At 39.9% G+C, this 21926-nt stretch overlaps 1 protein-coding gene across 2 annotated transcripts in view; it reads right to left on the reverse strand.

The window, feature by feature from the left end:
- Positions 1-21926, reverse strand: part of LOC129172467 (centrosomal protein of 128 kDa-like) — a 40032-nt gene that overhangs the window by 15186 nt on the left and 2920 nt on the right. For both annotated transcript variants that reach the window (XM_054762220.1, XM_054762219.1), the window contains exons 3-16: positions 21771-21897; positions 21466-21584; positions 21139-21230; positions 19345-19417; positions 18416-18502; positions 17457-17531; positions 17235-17361; positions 16151-16290; positions 15309-15380; positions 13993-14178; positions 10748-10936; positions 9276-9734; positions 5992-6153; positions 1860-2024 (exon numbers count right to left, since the gene is read on the reverse strand). In XM_054762220.1, the coding sequence (XP_054618195.1) occupies positions 1860-2024; positions 5992-6153; positions 9276-9734; positions 10748-10936; positions 13993-14178; positions 15309-15380; positions 16151-16290; positions 17235-17361; positions 17457-17531; positions 18416-18502; positions 19345-19417; positions 21139-21230; positions 21466-21584; positions 21771-21897 (2073 nt within the window). The remainder of the gene's footprint in view (positions 1-1859; positions 2025-5991; positions 6154-9275; positions 9735-10747; positions 10937-13992; positions 14179-15308; positions 15381-16150; positions 16291-17234; positions 17362-17456; positions 17532-18415; positions 18503-19344; positions 19418-21138; positions 21231-21465; positions 21585-21770; positions 21898-21926) is intronic.

Raw genomic sequence — 21926 nt, forward strand, 5'->3', positions numbered from 1 at the left:
TGTTACATGACTCATATAAGGAGATTAAACACGCATGCACGCCAGCAGCTGAAATGGAACTTCAAATATGCAGTTAATGCAAGAATCTTCAAGTATTTTAAGTAACTCAGTTTGCATTTGATTCAAATGCATTTATTTGTGGTTGTCATAATGTGTACCTATAATCGTTAAGAGAAAACGTTTGCTCGATCGTGTCATTGTCTAATTTGCATAATTGGCCTTAACGCAAAACTTAGTGTCTGTGTGTGGATGGGTAAAACGGAGTGTTTTGTTTTGGACATCTAATATCTCATTATACAGTAGCATTGAGAGGAGTTGGCGCTGGAGTGCCCATCATGCCCTGCGGACACCTTGTAAATAACTTTTTAAATTACGTGTTTGTTGTTAGCGCTTCTATGTTCTTACCCATATAGAATGGTAGTTCATTGTTGCTGTGTGTTAACTTACCTGTTTATGTGTTGTGCTGTTTAATTTTTTGGTTTGCACCAAGAGTTTGATGACCGTCTGGCCTTTTGCACTATGTTGTCAAGCTAGTTCTTGGCTATCGCTTGCAAACTGAAGAGTGAGTTCCTTAAGGAAGCTGAAGTCTGCTTGACTATGCAGAGATACGATGAAATCTATTGAACAGAGTTGTGATGACAAGCAACTCAGACAATCATGTTATAATGTGACGTGTGACGGAGGGCGAGCAGATTCTAAATTCTGAAAAAAAAAAAGTGCCAAACCCTTCAGTGGAGGTCCAAATTTAATCGTGGTGGGCTGCCACAAATGAATGAACGTATAGCAAACCCTGGATGTAATAGTTGCTTCTAGACCACAGACCTAGCTCACTGATCACAGTTTTTGCAATGAAAGTAAAACAGGTCCAAAAAATGCCATCAACGTAAAAGTGGATAGCACAGAATGTACGTTCAAAATCCGGGGGGAAAAAATCTCAAGTAAATTGGAACATATGGTTCCTGAAGTACACACTTTTGTACTTACACATTAGGTAAATCAGTTCGGAATAATGAACCAACAAACAGCCTGATTTTTTTAGAACCATTCTATAGGAGGTCTTGACACACAGCATTATCTCTGCATGGGCATCAGGCAAGTTTTTTTCAAGCTGTCACTTCCAACCAGGTCCAAGTCAAAGAAATATTTCGAGTGAGTGGCTGCCACACAGGCTCAAAGCGCAGCTGCAGAGCACAGCGGTGCACACAGGTCCCCTTCTGAGGGGGTCCACGAGCACTTGGCAGCGAGAGTGACTGTGAACCAGGATACAAATGCGATCAAAGGGACTGCTGCACTGTGGCGGGAAAAAAAACTGTTAAAAAAAATCTAAGAGAAGTCGACCGGGAGCTGAAAGTGCTGTCGGTGTGAGTGATGTGCACAGCAGCACTGTTGAATCCAAGGTTCCTACACAAATGTCTGCTTTTGGTTATATATCCTGTTTAGCATGTGTGTAGATGGGTGTCTTTTGTCTGTTTGCTTCTGCACTCCCCACTAAAAAAGCTAAAGTAGAAGCTGGAGATCCCCAAAAGAAGCAAGTGGTGCTCTCCTGGTGTTCAAAACTACAGGTTGCAGGCAGCACTTAGGACTAGTCTCAAATACAGCCGAATGTAAATGGCGAGGACAGCATCTGTTCAAGTCTGTTCAAAACAATAAATTACTTTCTAAGGCCACTTCTTGGTATATATCTTTTTTAGCTTTTGATTTGCCACAATAACGTAATGAATTTAAATGAAAATACCTGAGAGTGAGGCCTTTTCTCAGTAATTTTTAATGATTAAAAAAAGAGATTAATTAGATAAATTCATTACAGATCACAATTAGTTTCTCTTTTTTTAATCTCTTGAGAGCACTATATAATATACCTGGAAGTTGTCTTCACCATTCCTGTCAAGGCCATGGAGTGCTACATCTAGTTCATCACCAATGGAGGACAGAGCCGCTGCATGTTCCGCCTCCATCTGTGCCACCTTCTCTTCCAGCTTAACAAGCTCTGAAACTGAGGCACGTCTCCCTTCATTTGATCTCACCTGTGAAGGATGGGAGAGCAATGACACAGTTAAGGATATTGTCCCTTCCTGCAGGTTTTTTTTTAGAATGACAACTACGGATGAGCATAATCATCCATTAGTCAGTGAATTGATCATAAAAGATTCTGTCAATTGTGTGAAATTGACTCTAGATCAAGTCTCGAAGCAGTTGAGGTAAAGTGAAGTGAACTGTTTGGCTGAAGCCAGCAAAGGTGCTGTTGTGTGAATAGTATGCAGTCTGAAGAACAACATCGTGATATCAGCTATCAGCAGTATGGGAGTCCCCCAGATCTCTATATAACTTTAAGCCTTCAATATTATGACCGGCTGACACTTTTTACACTTGTATCGCCGCTGTATAGTTAATAAAGGGTCTATGAAGGCAACAGTTTGACACTGTAACTAATTACTATACTACAAACACGACATGTTCTCTGAAGCTGCTGCCAAAAACCCTGACAAGATAGTCAATATTTAAAGTGGAGTTGCACTTGAAACTTGCTTATTTTTTGCAGTGCTTTGCCACATCATAAAAAAAATATAAAAAGATAACTACTATACAATAAAAATAGTGGCAAATGAAACCTTGTACTCACAAAACATTCATGTCAGTGATAATGATGATGATTAGGCACCCCATGATTTTTAGATATCAATACATACACGGTAAATTCCGGTGTATAAGGCCACTCACTAAATTTTTAGGAAAAAACAGATTTGTTCTTGTGTAAGACGCACGTGTCCACATCATGAAGTGGCATAATGTGGCACACACACGTCCTTGAGGACCAGTCAGCTCTTTATTTGACAGGAGCCAATCATGAGCTATGAATAAACTCACAAGGAGCTTGTCAACCCATTGGAAATAATTCAATGAAACAGTCTGACTCACCATTTCATCTTACAAACAACATTAAACTCATCACACAGCAACTAACACTCCTCAGAAATATAGAAACATGCATCCATATGAGTTTTATATGAAAAAAAAAAACAACATTTCAAAGTGTTCCCATAATGCATTTCATTTGAGAAAACCATTTAATTGGAGGAGAGCATAGAAAGCATAGGAAATGGCGCTGCTATGCTGCTTCTGTCCACCAAAGGGAGCCAGAGGACCAGGAGCCCAAAGCAAAAAGGGGGAAGCTGACGTCATTGTAGCGCCCCAATGAATGCCTTGCTCAGACGCAATGACTTATGGGAAAACTAAAAAAAAAAATTAAGTCATATTGGGACATGTTTGTATATTTGTGTATATTATATTGTGTATATTATATTATACTGTACATCTTTTGAGTATTAAGTTGCTGTGTGATGAATTTAGTGCCGTTAGTAAAGTGTTCTTTGAAATACGACACCGTGAGTCAGACTGTTATACAGGAATATATATTGACTTCCACGGGCTTCCAGCTAGCTGACAAGCTTGTTGTGAGTGCACTGATAGCTCGTGACTGGCTCCTGCCAAAGAAAGAGCTATCGTTTCCTCACTGACTCGCGAGCGGCACAGTATTTAAACAATCAGTAGTAATTCTGAAGAAAAGGAGGTGTCACAAGATTAGAATTTAGCCATAAATTAGCAGAACTGCTGTATAAGCCGCAGGGTTCAAAGTTTAAAAAAAAAAGAAAAAAACAATTTGAAAATATACATAAAACAGAAGATCCTTGTAAAGATCTATGCAGGTTTGGAGAAAATGTCATATAACTGATTTCAATGGGAAATTTGGTTTTGAAACTATCAGCACCAGAGCAGACTGTGGTCAAATTTCTAGATGCCACAGTAAAAATGTGTATTTGTTTTCCTAGCAAAGAAACAAAAAATACACTACAGATAAATACACAAACAACCTTAGGCATCATTGTCATTTGCTTTCCTCCTACACAAACAGACCTAGTTAACTATCCTCCTCTGCTGTGCTCTGCTCTGTCAATAGTTTCAGGGTCTCTTCCAGGACACTGTCAATCAATATGTCAGAGACCCAGAAACTAACCGATCAGTGTTGCCCGGGGACTGTGGGTCATTATTCTGTCTCTACATGATAAACTACCCACATTACATGAATAACACCCTTTTTTCCCCCCATTCAGCCGATTTAGAGTCAATACATGGATGCCCTAAAGAGACCCTCCTACTTATGGGGCCTGTCTGAGAGGAAAGTGAAGACTCCATCTGCTGTTGTAAAACACCTAAGATTTTATGCCGCAGCCCTTTAGAAATAGTGCCGATTTGGCACAAACGTAACCTTTTAAACGTGACACATGATGACATGACCTTGCTTTGAATCCACCACTGGTATGTTAGCCCATCTGTTCCGGCACTAGAAAACATGGTTTGCATTTATTATGCTAATTGAGCAAGTAACTGTCAGAGTAATTGGGTGCAGTGGAACTCATTGAATAAAATTAGGAGTGCCGATATGAAGAATTAAATCGTCATCCCGATAAATCAGATAACATAAAAAAATAGCTCAGAAAACCGATTTAAAAAAAAAAAAAAAAAAACTCCAATGAGGTGAGATTACCCGTACTGTACTGGAGGTGGGTTAGCGCGAGCAAATGAAGCACTGCTTTTCTGTGACATGCTGCAAACAGCCTGTCCTAAATCCACCTGAGTTCACTTGTAAACAAACATGGCGTCAATAGTGTGGGACTTCTCACTGTTTTAGACTAAGACATTTCAGCAAATGCTCTGCAAATAGTCTACAAATATTCGGCAATGAGGGAAAAAAATGCAGGTAATTCACTATCAAGCAAGCAGCTTATTACATCAGAGGATGCAAATCACTCATGAGCAAGAAGAATATGAAGACCTGGCTCGAATTTGCCAAAAAGAACAGAGATGAGCCTCAAGGGCTTGAAATATTCATCAGTACCTAAAACTTTTGTCTCATAATTTTTGCGGCTCATTTCTGTACATTTTTTTCTAATGTTGAATCACGGAAGACTATATGCAAATGAGCTGACCTCTGCCTTGACACACAATGTGAACTTCATTGTTCAGTATTTGTGTTATTTCCCTGTTTTTTGTCAAAATTCAGACAATAACAAAAGTGACACTGAGTCTAAATCAGAAATATGGTGTAGTGTCCACGATACGCGTTACTTTCAGGGTTTCTACCGATCTATTTTTGTTACATCATATTTCCGCAGAAGGTGAAGTGTGTTAATAATGCTTTGAAGAAAACAGTGTTGAGTCTTGCACAGAGTTTGAAGTCCATCTTCTAGCTCCATGTTACGTGTAGGATACAGTGCCATTTTGGAGCATGTTTGTGACAATTTAAAGCACTTAGAGATGATGTAGCGAATATATTAAAGTCATGCTTTATTTTAATATGCAAATTGTTTAGGAAACAAAATTTTGCTTGTCACATTTTTGGTAGCCCTTTCAGGCGACTGACCCATATAGGATGCATACAGTGGGTTTATTTAACTAAAGTAACGCATCGTGTACACTTCAAAGCCCACACTTGAGTTGATACCTACACCAGTTTCAGCATTTCACTCAACATGTGTTATGGTCAATTATGCAAATTAGATGATGACATCATCTAATCCCCACATTCCCCCACCACAGTTAGAATGCACTTTTATGGTTTCATTTGTTTCTAGTTACTTCTGTGACTGTTTTTATTTTTAACCAACAATTTTCTCTCCATCTGTACATGTTCAACAATAAGAAATGTGTCTGTATTTTAATTATCTCTCATAATTTTAGTGTGTTGCAATGTTTGTGCAAGCACTGCACACAACTGTGAACAATAGCACAGACTGCCCAGAGGTGCGCTGGCTGCTCCACCAAGATTATAGCCATAAAAATAGCAACAGCAATGACAGAGATGTGATTCTCCTTTTTACAAGCCGAAGGCTGCATTTTATGTTAAAATCACTAGTGTTGCTTTTCTTTTTTTTCCATTTGTCTATATTATTTTCATTTTGCATTCCTCAATGTGAAACAGGAGACATCACTTACTTCATCCAGTTCCAGTTCGAGTAGTTGGTACTTTTTGTGGAGGAGTGCATGTGCATCCTCCTTGGCGCTCAGCTGTGCAGCAAGCTTGTCACATTCATCTTTCATCCTGTCCAACTTGACACGCAGTGCCTCGCACAACTTCTTGTCAGACGTTGCACCTGCCTAATGGAGAGCAGGTGTATTCATGACCATGATATGCTTAGGGATTCAAATAAGAATGAACATCATCCAGACTTACAAATGAACTCTAAACATTTTAAAACATTGTCGGTGTTGTCTGGCAGATTTAAAGTGACTCGAGGTTGCTACAGCTTTTCCCAAGAACTACAGGGGAAGGAAAACATATGTGAACCCTTTTGAATTTCTTAAATTTCTGTATAAATTGGTCATAAAATGTAGTAATCACAAAAATAAACAAACAGAATGTGCTTCAAGTAATATCACACACACACACACAATTATGTTTTCATATTTTCAATGAAACATGTAACATGTAAACATTCACAGCACAGGGAAGAAGTAAGCGAAACCTTGGATTTAATAACTGGTTGATCCTCCTTTGGCAGCAATAACCTCAACCAAATGTTTCCTGTAGTTGCAGATCAGACAACCATCAGGATGAATTTAGGACCATTCCTCTTTACAAAACTGAGATTCAAGATTCAAGAGAGTTTCATTGTCATGTGCATGGTAAAACAGGCAGTTATACCATGCAATGAAAATCTTATTCTGTTCATTCTCCCAAGAAAAGAAATAAAACACAAGAAAGAATAAGAACATAAGAAACATAAACATATATACCAATAAATTAAGCAACAACAACAGAAGAGACATTAATACAAATAAATAATACAAATAAATAAATAAATAAAAGTGCTATGAGTGTGTGTGTGTGTGTGTGTGTTGCGTACGGCGTGTGTGAGTGCTTCGTTGAGAAGCCTGATGGCCTGTGGGTAAAAGCTGTTTGCCAGCCTTGTGGTCCTGGACTTCAAACTCCTGTAGCGTCTGCCTGATGGTAGGAGTGTGAATAATGAGTGTTGTGGATGTGTGCTGTCCTTGATGAGCTTGTGTGTTCTGCGTAGGACTCTAGATTTATAAATGTCTTGCAGTGAGGGGAGGGCTGCCCCAACAATGTTCTGTGAGGTCTTGATCACCCGCTGGAGTGCCTTCCTATCACGTGTTGTACAGTTACCGTACCAAACAGTGATGGAGGCGGTAAGGACACTTTCGATAGTGCATCTGTAGAAGCAACTCAGGATTTTTCAAATTCAAATATCACAGTAACGTCGCCATTTTTTTTAAACAACAGTAGACAACAGTTTATCATAGACTACTCTGTTTTGGGCAATTTGTGTGGGAGGTGTCGGGGACAGGGGCAAGTGTGGGAGAGATTGTCGGCCGTTTGGCGTTGTTGTGTGTGTGGCAGAGCTTCGGTACAGGGAACACAGTGTTCCGACCCGCACAGGGAATTTAGTTTCAGCCGACGCGACCCAGGTCATGCCGGGTTCACACCGGACACCGAAGCGCTGCGAAGCGGTTCGCCCTTGAAAATCGCACGCTAGCTGCAGCCCTCCAGCTCACACCAGGCTCATTTCTCCGCGCCGGTTGACACGGCCGGTGTATGTGTAGCCTGTGGGTGTGTGTGTCGGTGTAGGCTATGTGTATCCTGAAGGTATATGTGTGTGTCGGTGTGTGTATAGGCACCCTTTGTGTATATATATGTGTGTGTTTTCAACTCTGCCAGGCTCTTTTTAAATAAATAAATACAAACAGGCAACAAATGTGCACACAGAGGGCTACGTTATTTGTCAATCTCGTGTTTTATTTTGAAACTTGTTTTAATTTTGAAAATTTACCAGATTCTCTCGTTGTCTTGCGTTATAAAAAAAAAATAATAATTGTACACCTTTATTTAAGACTGATAAAAAAAAAATAATAATTCAAAGCACATTTTTGGTTTGTGACAAAAAAAAATTAATTGTATATTTCAATTTCACTATTTAAAAAAAATCTTTCATTTCATTAAAAAATAATTTGGTGCACATTTTAGTTTGTCAATGTTAAAATAATTCATCACAAATTTTAATTTGTGATTAAAACAATTGTACATTTAAATAAATCCTACGTAATTCATCTAACGTAACATAAATTACTTTATGTGAGGCAGCAAGTTTGCATATTTTTTCAAGTAACGCCAACATATTTTACAGTGTAATAATAAAATGTTTCATTTAAAAACTGCATTTTGTGTTCAGTTGTGTTGTCACTGACTAATATTGAAATTTGTTTGATACTCTGAAACATTTAATGGTGGCAAATTAAGTGTGGAAAACACGCAAAAAAAAAAAAAGAAATCGGGAAGGGGGCAAACACTTTTTCATACCACTGTATATCCTGTCCTTGCACAGACCATGCTCGTCCTAGACTTGTTTGTATATAAAAAATTGCATCAACTAATTAGAGTGTCATTAACAATGATGGAGAACTTGGCATGAACTTGAAAAACAGAGAAAAACATAACAAGAGAGGAAGAAGGAAACAGATGGAAAAAATGCAAAATTAAAGCTGGAGGGAGGTGACAATGGAAAGGATTATGAGGGAGAAGGATGATACAGTGGACAAGTACAAGGAAAAGCAGCTATTTTAAGCTTTGTCTCAAAGTTGACTGGAGCTAAACTAGAATATATGCTTCTAGCTATGAATATTAGGTGGGCTTCTTAGGGACATGTGCAGCACCCATGGGGTAGAACTTAATGCATTCTAGAACACGCCCTTGTCCTCACTGAACTGAAATGACACCATTACAATGAGCTACGCCAGATATTAATGCCAACGAGGACACTTAATGTGCTATCCTCACCTATATCAGGGAACAGTAGGCACCTTAAAAACAATGAACCCATGAGGGCACATCATTGCGGGGTTGCGAGTGGGGGTGGGTCGTCGGGCTAAAGGAGTGAGTGCTGAAGGCGTCAAATCAATGGGAATTCCCCATCTACAGCGCTGCCTTGATGAGACTCCTGTTTTTATATTTTCACGCCTGGAGCCTCAGAATGACCATAATGATGCACGCACACCATTTAGATCTCAGCTACATTCCATTCCCTCACTCTCAGAGTGTCACAGACGATGAGGAAAATGACATTCATGAGTTCTGCATTTCCCCATGTTGGAAATCTGACAGATGTTTAGTGGCTGGGGCACATTATTGTAAAGTACAAGCTAATGACGCTCCATGCTCAAAAGAAAACTCTCTCTGTGGTTGGCTCATGGGTAGGACCTACCTTAAAGTCAGTTAGATGTGCCTGGATTTCTTCCCGTTCCTGACGGCAAACCCATATCATTTCCTGCATTTCCTTGTTCTTTGTCCTGCCATCCTCAATCATGGCCTTCAGGTTGCCCAGCTCTTTTTCATGCACCTCTCTCTCGAGCTGCAGCTGTTGCCTTAATGTGTCCCGTTCTTCCTGAGCCCCGGCCAGCTTGGCTTGCAATTCCACTGTGACCTTATGAAGCTCCTTCTTGGAAGCTTCCTCCTCAGTCAAGCGCTGCGCTAGCTGGGCATGGGCTGAGGTCATCTGTGTCAGCTTGCCTTGGAGTTCAGCCTGCTTATTCTGGTCTCTCTGACAGAGACGGGCTTGTGCGTCAGCTTTTTCTACGAGCCTCAGGTTCTCTTCTCTCAGTCTTGAGTGGATGTCAGACTGACGCCGAGCCTCTGTCTGAAGGGCGGCTGAGGCCTCTTTTACCTGTAGTTAAAAAAAAATATCACAATCAGAATGTACAGTACTTTAACTTCAAATCACCGGTTCTCAAGAATTTACAAGTTATGCATGAATATTAATGCGATCTTAATGATCAAACAAGCTTTTGAGAAAAGACATGTCTACCTTAGAATAACTTCTGTGCTGGCTGGCTGCTTTAAAAAAACAAGTACATGACAGATAATAAAGAAAGCTTCATGATGGATGAGGAATAACTTGACACAACTTCTGTGCTGACTGCTGTCCTGTCTGTAAAAGTGAATGTAATAAACATGAGTGACATCTTTTAAGGCCTCACATTTCATGAATAATAACTGGAATATTCTTGTATAAGGCAGTGTAGTCCCTGCAAAGCGATCACTGATTACCAGTTAAAACTGCCAGAACTGTCACCAATAATCCTGCACCTATATGACCTCTGATATCATTTAAAAAATAAGTGAAATCTGTCACTGATATCAATAATTCCATGTCCCCACTGTCAAAAAATATGCATCCACAAGAGTGGAATTTTAAAAAAATCTCCGTCCACATTCAGCTATGCGCATTTTGGCCAATCAGAAGCCTGAAAAAGCTATCACGACTGACTTGGTCGTGCATTATAACATCCAGAAAACATAATGAATGTTATTTTTTTTTAATCGTCTGTGGGTTTTAAGGTGCATGCACGCACGTTCACTGAAATAAATGTCAGTATTTGGGATGTGGGAGGAAGTGGAATAGCTGGAGAGAGCCCACACAAACACATGGAGAACATGCAAACACCACACAGAGTTCTGAGATTTGAACTCAGAACCTTCTGTACTAATCTTTGAAAGATACTGTATGAGTTATGAACTACTCAGAGAATTGGCATAGAGCGTCTTTTCCTGTTGCTTTGCAGGGACTACAAGAAATTATTTTGGAGTTATAAATACATATTGTTAAGAGGTAAACATATTTAGTCTTTCCTATGTTTACTGAAACAGAATGAAAGGATGTTCAGCCTCGCCCCTAACCTCCCGGATTTCTTGCTCCAAAGCCAGCTGGCGCTGGCAGGTCTCAGACATCTCCACATCCTTGCGGTGCAGCTCCTCTTCACGCTGGGCCAAACGTCGCAGGTTTTCAGCCAGCTCCCTGCGAGCTGCCTCAGCCTGCTGGCTCAGCGCCTTCAGCTGAGTCTGGGAGCTCTCCTTCTCTTTGGCTACCTGGAGGGAGGAACAGAAAGAGTGGGAGACAGATGGGTGAAGGGGGAGTTGAAAGGAAAAATAGAATTACAGAAGATGGGGAGGGGAAATGGTGAACAAAAGGAGAGCTTTGACAATATTTGACAAGGCCAGACGGAAAAGTGACAGCGAAAAGTGGAGGGAAGCACACGCAGCAGCAGAAGCAGCGGGGCTGATAGAAACGCGCTTGCACCCGGCTCGGCGATAAGCAACAACGGTCAGGTCTGTGCGAGGCAGATTGCTTCTAATACTCTGGCTTTGACTGGTATTTGTATGGACTTTGCTGAAGCTCAGACACTAATCATTTAATTGAGCACTTGATTATCTATTCTAATTCATTAAGGGAGGTAGACATTATTTTGTAATGAATTCACACCACCTCAAGTGTTCCAGGTGGAAGTCTCTGTAACAGTGTGTGTGGTGACTGCAGTTTGAAAGTGGCTCACTCAGTTCAACCCAAAGGCAAATCATTACAAGTGTGCTACTAAGTTAACAAAAACTGCGAGATATTTTACAAAACAACCACTCCTGCTATTACACCCTGACTGCATGGTAATATATTCTCCCCCGGCTCACCTGCACTAATGGATCCAATGCAAGAGTTACAAACTGTGTCTATGTGTATCCTCCGAGTAACTGTCATCCAGTCCAGGATGTACTCTCTCACTCCCACCCTAAGGCAGCTGGGATAGGCACCGGCTCAATAAGCAATAAGCAGTAGAAAATGAATGAATAAACAAATCCAAAGCATCTTGACAGTAGTGATATGTCGGTCACAAACAAAACGGCTCTTAGGGCCGGCTCGTTGAAGTAGGGATGTCCCGATTCAAGCCGCTGTATTTTGAAGATCGGTCAAAATCGGCTTCCACCACGGGATGGGACCAATCTGGGTGCCGTATAACATTCATAACTCTGTGCCACACTCCAACATGGTAGGTGAGCTAATGAGACACCCCCGTCTCCCGCAAGAAGAAGACAACGCAACACCACCATGCAAACATGTTCGCGGTGTACTGTGGTGACCTTAGTTTCACGTTGGATATGCGGCTCTGTAGTAACAGTGGTAGTTCACCCTCACTGTGCCTGGACTGCTGTGTCGTGGTGCGGGGAGCTCGCTGGTTGTTTATACTAGGGGCCGTCAATAAATTACCATTGCGTTGAAGAGAGTTTGTTAAAAAAAAAAAAAAAAGAAGCCATATATTCTAAAATCACACTTCAAATTGATTTATAACCATGTCAAATGATCAATCCTACCTTAAAAGTATTTTGCACGCCCATTTTTTCCAATTTTATCTTTTATTGGATGGACTTTTATTGGATTCGGGACCTGACTTAGAGGTTTGTTACAAAAGCCAAACAACATTGTTGGTCATGCTGTGTAATAAAAAAGTAAATTCAGCAACACTTTGGTTGCATTATGTTTAATGCTTTGAAGAGCTATTCCATATTATCCATATCCATATTCCATATTCAATTCCACAAATTCATTTTTGTAACAAAAGCTTGTTATTAAAAAAAAAAGAAAAAGAAAAAAAAGGATCAGTCCCGGATCGGATCGGCAAGACTATGAAAAACAATGGAATTGGATCGGAAGCCAAAAAATGTGAATCGGGGCATCCCTGTTTTGAAGTGAACAAGCCGTGTTTTTTTCTCGTATTTTTTTTCCTGTTAGAGCTGCATGTGATTGTCTAAAATGTGTGTGGTGCCGCATGTGTCGACACTAAACAGAAGGGGGAGGGAGTGGTTACACACACAAGCAAGCTGGAAAGGTGAGGAAAGGAGCAGCAGGAAACTGACAACAAGAAGCTGAGAGACTTTGTGTTTCAGAATACCAGTCTTGCTGTTACCTGGAAGCTCTTAGCTTCTCTTTAACTTTTGTACATTTTAATTTACATTATCTTGCGTAAGGCTTTGTTGATGTTGTGTCATTTCACTGTAAATAGTTGGACATCTCCAAATAATAGACAATTACATTGCACTTTTTGTCTAATTGTTTTTGTGTTTTTAAATGTTTTTGTGTTTTGTACCAATCTGTTCTATGTTGAGCATTGTTATATATTTCACAAGCCAACAGCTCAGTGCATTGTCAGTCTAATAACTTTTCATAAGGGCCTTTGGAGATACTTTTGGAACCCATTGGAGCTATACGATTATGCACAAAGTTCCAACTTGTTTGCTTTGTTTAGGCTGACGATCAATTTCAGTAGAAAGAGACAGAACACCATCTTCTATTGTTTATAAGGGTATATTTGAATAGTTATAAGGTATTCTACACAACCTACCTTTTCACCAGACTTCAAGAGGACATTTGTGCTTATTTCACTGGCAATTTCTAATGTGAAAGGGCATTATGAAGAAATACAAGCAGAGAAAAAAAGCACATAAATAATTCAGCTACTGTAGTTTTATGCAAATGCAAGTGTGTTGGTTTATGTGCTGTGGAAAAAAAGATTGCTGAACCACAGAATCACATAAGCTGGGAACGTTTGGTTCTCTTGTGACCGTCAATGTTTGTCTCATTGTTGCAAACAATGGCTAAAACCAAAATTTTTGCTTATCTTTTAGGACAGTGAGCGTCCGTACCTATTTGCTGCGGAATTGCTTATTGATTTCTCAATTAAAATGATTTTCATTTTCAAGTTCCGACAGTCTATTGTGCTTAAGTGTGATAAGGCTATTACAATCCAATTGCACATTCGACAGGCGACATGACTTCAAATCACTTTGTACTCTTTGAGGTCAAACATGCATTTAACTCTTCAGCATACTTAGTAAAATAACTCTGCAATGTTTCATTCATTTCATTCATTCTAGCAATGTTTTATGTGGTCCACTACCATTACATAGATGAATGTGATGATATGATGCTTCACCAGTGTACAGTATGTATTAATTCATGTGCGTTATTTCTACCTCAGGGAGATGTTAGATCCAATGCCACACTGAGTGACAGAGTGTGTAAAGAGTAACTACTTCACCCAAGGTCTGTGGTGACAGTAGTCATTTAGCAAATGCATCTACCAGGTCAGCCTGCTGACCTGTACTGCCTTGTCACTGTGCAGCTCAATGTGGGCTCGAGCCTCCTCCAGCTCCTTCTGCAGTCGATTGCACTTTGCCCTCCATTGGCGCACAGCTTTTTGGGCCCTGGCCTTCAGTTCGTCTCTGCTCCTTGTGCTCTCCTGGAGTAACGCCTCAGTCTCAGTCCTCTCTGCCTGCTCTCGACTCTGGAAGGGAAAAGTCGATTAATGTATGAGTAATTATACACTATTTTAATATCGTTTGTATTTAATCCAAAACAGAGTTCTTCCCATGCAAACCACGTTGCTCTAGAGAGGCCATTTTCTGCCACTTCAGTCCAGATTGGAGTGTTACCTTAAGTATTATGTACCGTAATACAAAGTACAAATACTACTAGGCCTAATGATAATAATGTAGAACAATATTAAATAATGTTAATTCTATTAAATAATATATTTATAATAAATTGTTTATAATATTATTCCTAATAGTAGTACTGGTATAAAAAATATTACAATACAATTACAATAATAATTTATAATCAAATAAAATGTAATATATAATGATATAATACATACAATTAATAATCCTGTGGTAATGTCCAGCATTTTACATTGGATGACATCTTTTAGAATGACATATTTGCTATTTTTTCCTCATTTGGCCGCAACAATGTGAACTAGTTTATATGGACATAAAAACACATTCACAAGCTGTCTTTGCATTTTGGCGAAAAAAAGCCACAACTTTTACCACAACTAACGAGGTCAGTTTTTTTTAATCACCTGTACTCTGTACTCGACTAGACAATACTGGATTGAACTGGGTAATACAGCATAAGAGACATTATTACTACCACCCGTAAACTACGCATGGTAGTAGACTACCACAGAGTATCCCATCAGATATGATTTGAATATTACTATCATTCTACACACGCTACAATTAGAGAATGCTGCTTAGTAGGGAAAATGGTAGATTTGTTTAATTAACCCTTCAAAAATATCATGAATTGGTCAAATCTGAATTGGTAAATAAAAATTTTGTCTCATTTTGTAAGTACTAGAAACAAACAGCATGAACATGTTGAAAATAAAATTTTGACCTGCGTTCTGCACACTCACACTTGTTGCAGCTCATGTGTTGTTGGCTCTCATTAGCATGTGTAGGTGTGCCTCGTGCTGGAGCCAATGAGTGGATTTAGCATTTCAAAACACAATGCAACCAATTCTCATTTCAAATATCTCATTATTTCCAATTTGTTACATTGTAGTACTTTGAATTCCACACATTAAACATCCTTTATACACACAAAATAATTACTGATTAGGAATACCTGTATGTCCCTCAGTTGTTCAAGCATCCGCACTTGCCTCTGCTCCCGCCGTGCCATGTCTGCAGACAAGCCCTGGAGCACAGAAACAAAAGCACTCTGTGGGTCTAAAAGGAGGCTGTAAAGGGCTGCAGAGGCTGGAGTAGAAACAAACAATAGAAATGTAGAAAAAGAGCAACTAAACACACATAGATCAAAGAAAGCAGAGAATGAGCATCTTCAAATTGGATTATCCTTTAAACAAGTCTGGAAAATAGTCCAAAATAAAAGTCGCCGTGGATTATTTTATATCCCTCACAACAACAACCAAGTAGAGCCACTTTGATGTCTTCAGTTTGATGTCTTTTTTTTTTTTTTTTTTTTAGGGCTGTCAGTTAGGAGAAATTAGTCACAGGTTGATTAGTCATGGAATTATTTCACAGGGAACTGCGCTCCTCTTTCTATCTCAATTTGGCTTCTTTTCCTGCAAATACAAAGCATTTATTTTGATCTACCTTAAGTCGGGCCCTCAGTGATACATGCAAACACCCACCTCATGTTTGAACACCTACGTGCAGGATTCAGGAAGCGTGGGATTTGAAATAAAGGTTCATTGCAAGGAACATCAGAGAGAAGAAAAATGATAAAATATTAAATGATGCAGCATACCTCGAACATTTTATTCATGAAAGAACGCCGCTATTTAATACAGATTTATGTTTTTACAGAAGTTGGACAAAAAGTCTGTCTTTCAGGTGGAAATGAATTATTTAAAGATGAAACTTCAGATGTTTGGGGGAAATCAAAAAGAGCATTGCACGATACATCAGTCAATAACTTTTTAACACTCCATCTGATGGACACACCTCCAACTGTAAACTCAGCTGGACTCGTTCCCTCTCCTTGCGGTCAACAGCCTTCTTCAGTTCTTGGATCTCACTATTGGTCGAGGTCTTGTGCAGCTGAGCTCGCAATTCTGCTACCTCTTTTTCCAGAGCTAAGGCATCTAGACGCACATTCAACACAGAGAAAGACACACACACACACACACACACACACACACACACACAGGGAATGAATTAAACTCCAAGTCTTGTTCGAGCGATAAAGTTAATGTGGAAAATTATGACAAAACAGCAGCAAGGAGAATTGTACTTTATTTTACTAACTGAGGTATAAGCTTAAGCTTTTGATTCGTCAGCCTATTTCAATTTAATGGCTGTTTGCAATAAATTTCTTCAATGTAAGATCCAACAGTGCAAAATGTAAATTATTGCCATCCATTCCGATCAGGAGTGTATTTAGCAAGAAATGAGACCACTCTGGATGCTCTTTTTCAAAAAAAGCGACTAATAACAAATCTAGTGAAGAGACTTTTGGCAGCTCTCACATGAAAGCACATATTGCTCTTCTCAACGAGCAGCTTTTACTGCGGGTCCATCTAACAAGCACAAAAAAAAGAAAAGTTCATTTGCATTTCTAAACATATATGTTCTTAACATATATTATTTTTATAATGCACTATTTACGTCTGCTAAGATACACATTAACGTCACACTGATCAGCTACAATTATCTGCTAGAAGCCAGAGGCCCCGTCTCCAAAACAAGTCCTCAACATGCTCACCACCCGATTCAAATGGGCTTGAGCGTCTAGGCATGCGAGTCTTCCCTTAGTCGAATCTGTCCCCCACAGGAGGAGGAGATATACATTTCTCTAGAATCCATTCAAGATTTATTAAATTGTATCTCTCTTTAATCTCAAAGAACTTGTCTCGTCTCTTGTCTATTTTGCAGCTAACAGCAGATTTTCCCTTGACCCATGCACATGCGTCATTGACAGTTATGCAAATCAGACAATGACATCATCTATCCCTCACTCTCGCAACTCTCGGGAAAAAAAATAAAATGAAAAAAAAAAAACTGTGGATTGATCAACTGTATTCTGTACCGCGTAACGTCCCCTCATCTTTTCCAGTATAGTTGCCGTGCGTGGGCTGAGGAGGCTGCAGCCAGATCCTCTGAAGCTCCGTCTTCTCCTTCCTGGTCCTTTGCAGCTCAACCCGCATGTCCTCCACCTGTGGATCATCACCCACACGAGACAGCGTTGGGGTGTCCTTAAGTGGACTTTGCAGTGTTTCCTACATGTATGCACAGTAACACGAAAACAAACCTGTTGAACGAGTGATTCTCTGCTGTCCTCTGACTGCTCTAATAGTCTTCTCGCTCTCTCCAGCTCCTGCTCCATCTGAGGAGAAAGGTGACCATGACAGGAAAGGTGATGCACGATCAGGGCTTCCGCTACATGTAATTGAGCGTGCCGGTGCGCCACTAAAACATAAAAGCCACCACACCTTATAAATTAATAGCCGTTTTTTTTTTTTATTTTAAGCCATATATTGTATGAATGGATATATATGCTATATGGATACATATAGAAATTATTATTTATGCACATATTGACCACAATTAGCTTGAAAACATTTTAAAATATTATAAAAATGTTTCATTGCACTTTATTTTGATAAGCATTCACCGTCTTGTGTTGACTTTCACTTTGTTTCTTATTATCGGGCGAATGAACAATAGCCCCTTTCGATCTCATTCCACTTTCTGGCATCTTTATTTACATGCCTTGCTGGCGGCATCTAGCTAGCTCAGAGCTATAAGTGGCTATTACGTTCACTGGATACATCAATCATCTATCATCATCACAGCTTACATTTTCAAAGTGTCACTTCACAATCTTGCTCTCTTGTTATCATTAACACTTATGGCGTGTCTTCAAAAAAACTAGCTGTGTGTCAACGTTGTGCAACATAAACACGTATTGTGGACAGCTTTAGACAGTGATGCTATCACAGGGTCTCCAACAGGTAGCTTGTAAACTATGTTGCAATGTTCAGGGTTCATTTTCTGCTAGTTGTTGAAAAAAAGCAAAATAAATAAGTTAATAAATAAATAAGTCATAAAGAAATTGCTAGTTGTCATTAAAAAAAATAAATAAATTGCAGACACAGCAGCAGCAGTCCGCCCTCCCATGCGGCCCACCACCACAGCTTCAAAAAAATCCTAAGGGAAACCGTGATGACATACTGTAACATAAAAACGACTACAAAAATACACACTCACCTTCAACTTCTCCTTTTCTGCACTGTGTTGTCTGTATGTCATGGGTTCCTCTCTCTCATGGGCTTGGACATTGTCTCTCTCCAAAGTCTATAAACAAACACACAGGTCAGAAACATATGTTGCTACAATGAGCACGGCAGGAATAACAATGCAACACGACAGGTGCTTTGCCATGACATCACCGGCCCTCCTCGTCTCTTCAGAATGAGACACGCGCGTAATGGTGGATTTGTACGAGGCTTCAGATCCTACTCAATCCCATCCATTCTAAGCAGAGTATGGTGATGAATTGTTGGCTGCGAGCAATAACATCTACCCAAGTGACTCATCATCTATTTGATTCACATCACAGCGGGCCCATCGGTGGGGAATAAATGTGTCCTCTGCTTTCCCTCTCCTCCTGCTCTTTAGTAGTAAAAAAAGATTAGTTTCCTCCCCGTTTCCTCATGTGTGTTTATTTACAGGTAGTTTTTTTGGTGGGAAAAAAGCATTTCTTTTCACCCCAGGGCCTGGTGGTGTCCCATCAGGACACTATGGTGGAGAGGGATGTAAATTCATTTGTATCTGCCTTGTATGTTAGTAATGTGAGTGCCCCCTTGTGGTCGACTACAAAATTGTACTACTGTATAAAAAAAACAATTCTCAGTGATTTTGTTTAATACAAAGTGTAAGACTTGTTTACAGAGGACAGCTATCAGCTATTGACAGCGTCAAAGAAAAACTTAGACACCTATATAGACACCTCTTATACAAAAGCAGATTTTAATAGCTTCATTTGTGATTATTTAGATTGTAGTATTGTGTTTAGTCTTGCAGGATCGCAACATCATGACATGATGTCCTTTAAGACAGGATGCCTTCATATTCCTCTGAAATCCATCAAGTTTAAACACTGAAACAGAGTAAGGCGGTACACAGTAATAACTCACAGAGTCCAGTCGCTGTGTGGTGGTCATGTGTTCTGACAGGCTTTCTATTGTTCGCCTGGTGTCAACATCAGACCTGTCAAGACAAGACAAATGTTTCTCCACAAAGTCAAAAAAGGAAGGCATATTTATAATATTGACTGGAGAAATAGGGCTTTCTGATTTTGCAAAGTAGCCTCTACAGTTTACCAGGACATCATTATATTTCTTTCTTTTTTCATAAATTTTCTTTGTCACTTGTCGTCAAAAGCCAGCCAATCTCAGGGCACATATAGACAAACAACCATCTTCCAGATCTCCTGAGTGTGTGACCACCATGCCAACTACTAAGCCACTGTGTGGCCCATTTTATTTTCTATATGTGTTAAATGTTAACTATTAGGAGCATGCTTTTTGTGGTGAGCATGTTGGCCACACAGTCAGGAGATCGGGAAGACCTGGGTTCGAATCTCCGTTGAGCATCTCTGAGGTTGCATGTTCTCCCCGTGCGTGCGTGGGTTTTCTCCGGGTACTCCGCTTTTCTTCCCACATTGGTGACTCTAAATTGTCCCTTGGTATGAATGTGAGTGTGAATGGTTGTTTGTCTATATGTGCCCTGCGATTGGCTGGCGACCAGTCCAGGGTGTACCCCGCCTCTCGCCCAAAGTCAGCTGGGATAGGCTCCTGCATAACCCTGCGACCCCAATTAGCGACACAGAAAATGGATGGATGGATGCTGTTTATGGTATACTGCTATTACTAGTAAAAATACATTAGTACAAAAAAATGCATACTTATGCAGATTTTACATATTGTTGGCCTAAATTAAGCATTTTCAAGCACAAAAATGTCTAAATAAAAGAAAATACAAATACAGTACATTAAAAGCACTGAAAGATGCTGATGAAATGTAGTATTCTACACGGGCTGCTAGGTGTCACTAGTAATACACACACCAGACTTGATCTCGAAACTACAGGCTTTGTGGCAGGTTTGAATTACATCAAAACATCCACAACAACAACATACTAATAACATATTAATAAACAATCATAGTAACACTGGCTACTGTTGTGGCCGTAATCCAGCTAAAACTCAACTAATTTGCGATTCAGCATTCAGGGCCCCCCGTACATTTGAGTTTTCAGCAAAACTTTTTTTTTCTCCAAAAATAGGTCATTTTCCTGCAAAAAAAACCCCATCCCATTCACCCAACAAGTCGGTAATAATTTATAAATACGTAATAATACATGTAAAATGTAGGACATACACGTACCACTGTTAAAAAAGCCAGCAATTTTTCCATTTGTCGTTATGCTTCACTGATGTTTTTACGTCAAGCATTGAGATTTTGCTCTTTGTTCAGCTGTCCTTGAGCGCAGCATAGTTGCTGTGAGACCCAAAAGTATACAACTTCTACACCGTCACTCCGATTCCATCTGTTAATGAATCATCTTGCATCATCATTCATCAGTGGTGAGTGCCTGTACATTTTATACTTTTAAAAGTGTTAGTAATAAGTGTGTGAGGCATATTGGAGAGAGAGAAGGGGAGGGTTCTGGAACTGAATCTAATCTAATAATTACAACAGTCAGTCACTCTTATTGCAAATGTTGATCCGAGATAGCAAAATGTCAACATTAAGCTAGGCCTCAGGGTTGAAGGGTGGAGAGAGACGTGTGTCAAAAATAGACATTTTATGGGTGTCTCAATTATCCGCATGGTGGTCCCGGACACTAAGGCAATTAATTGGATTATTTAACTAAAATGGCTCTTATATTATATGTGTGCAAGGATCATAGAGCCTCGTTGAAATACCTTTTTCTCCTGAGGATTTCTCGATCCAGATCCACAGACAGTCTCTGTTGGTCGCAGCGCAGATCCCTCAAGGACTGGTGCAAAACGTGGATCTGTAATCGGCGTAATATATAACATTACACACCAACAAAAAATGTTAAAAACATGTTTTTGCAAAGGGTGAGGATTATAGTAATCAGCTGTTTCATTTCCACGGTATTCAAATGAGACCAAATTTAATCACCACTCCTGAAATTTAAAATGCTGTTTGACGTGCCTTCGTCAGGACACTTTCTGATAGTACATGGATGTGACAATCATAAGATGCATGCTCCTTGTGCTCCTTACATCCTCTCCTGACAAACTGCTATTTTTGAAGCGAACACTGGCAGAGTGAGACCTCCTCCTTCTTCCCGACGTTCCCGTGTAGTCCCTCAATGGAGATGTTGGCTGGAAGTGATGACCGTCTGTAATCCCACATGAATGCACGTTGTAAAAGACTCAAACAGCGGTCACATTTAAATCATAAAAAGACAGCATTTGCAAGACGGCAGCGTCAATGGAAGGGGCGGCCAAACCGTCACTTTCTGCTTTTATTTAACATTATCCAGAGCCAAAATTTAAGCAAGATTTCAGCTGCTGAATCTGTCTACCTGATCCAGGGCAGGCGTCCAGGTCACTAGAATGTAGGCTGGAGGCGGAAGCACTGTGAGTCCTGTTGGTCCTGCTCAACCTCTGTGCCTGCAGCTGGCTGATGGACTCTTCCAGGTTATCTCGAAGCTAGATGGAAAAGAGAAAACAGATGGACG

The sequence above is a fragment of the Dunckerocampus dactyliophorus genome, chromosome 19 (genome assembly GCF_027744805.1).
Source record: "Dunckerocampus dactyliophorus isolate RoL2022-P2 chromosome 19, RoL_Ddac_1.1, whole genome shotgun sequence".
NCBI lineage: Eukaryota > Metazoa > Chordata > Actinopteri > Syngnathiformes > Syngnathidae > Dunckerocampus > Dunckerocampus dactyliophorus.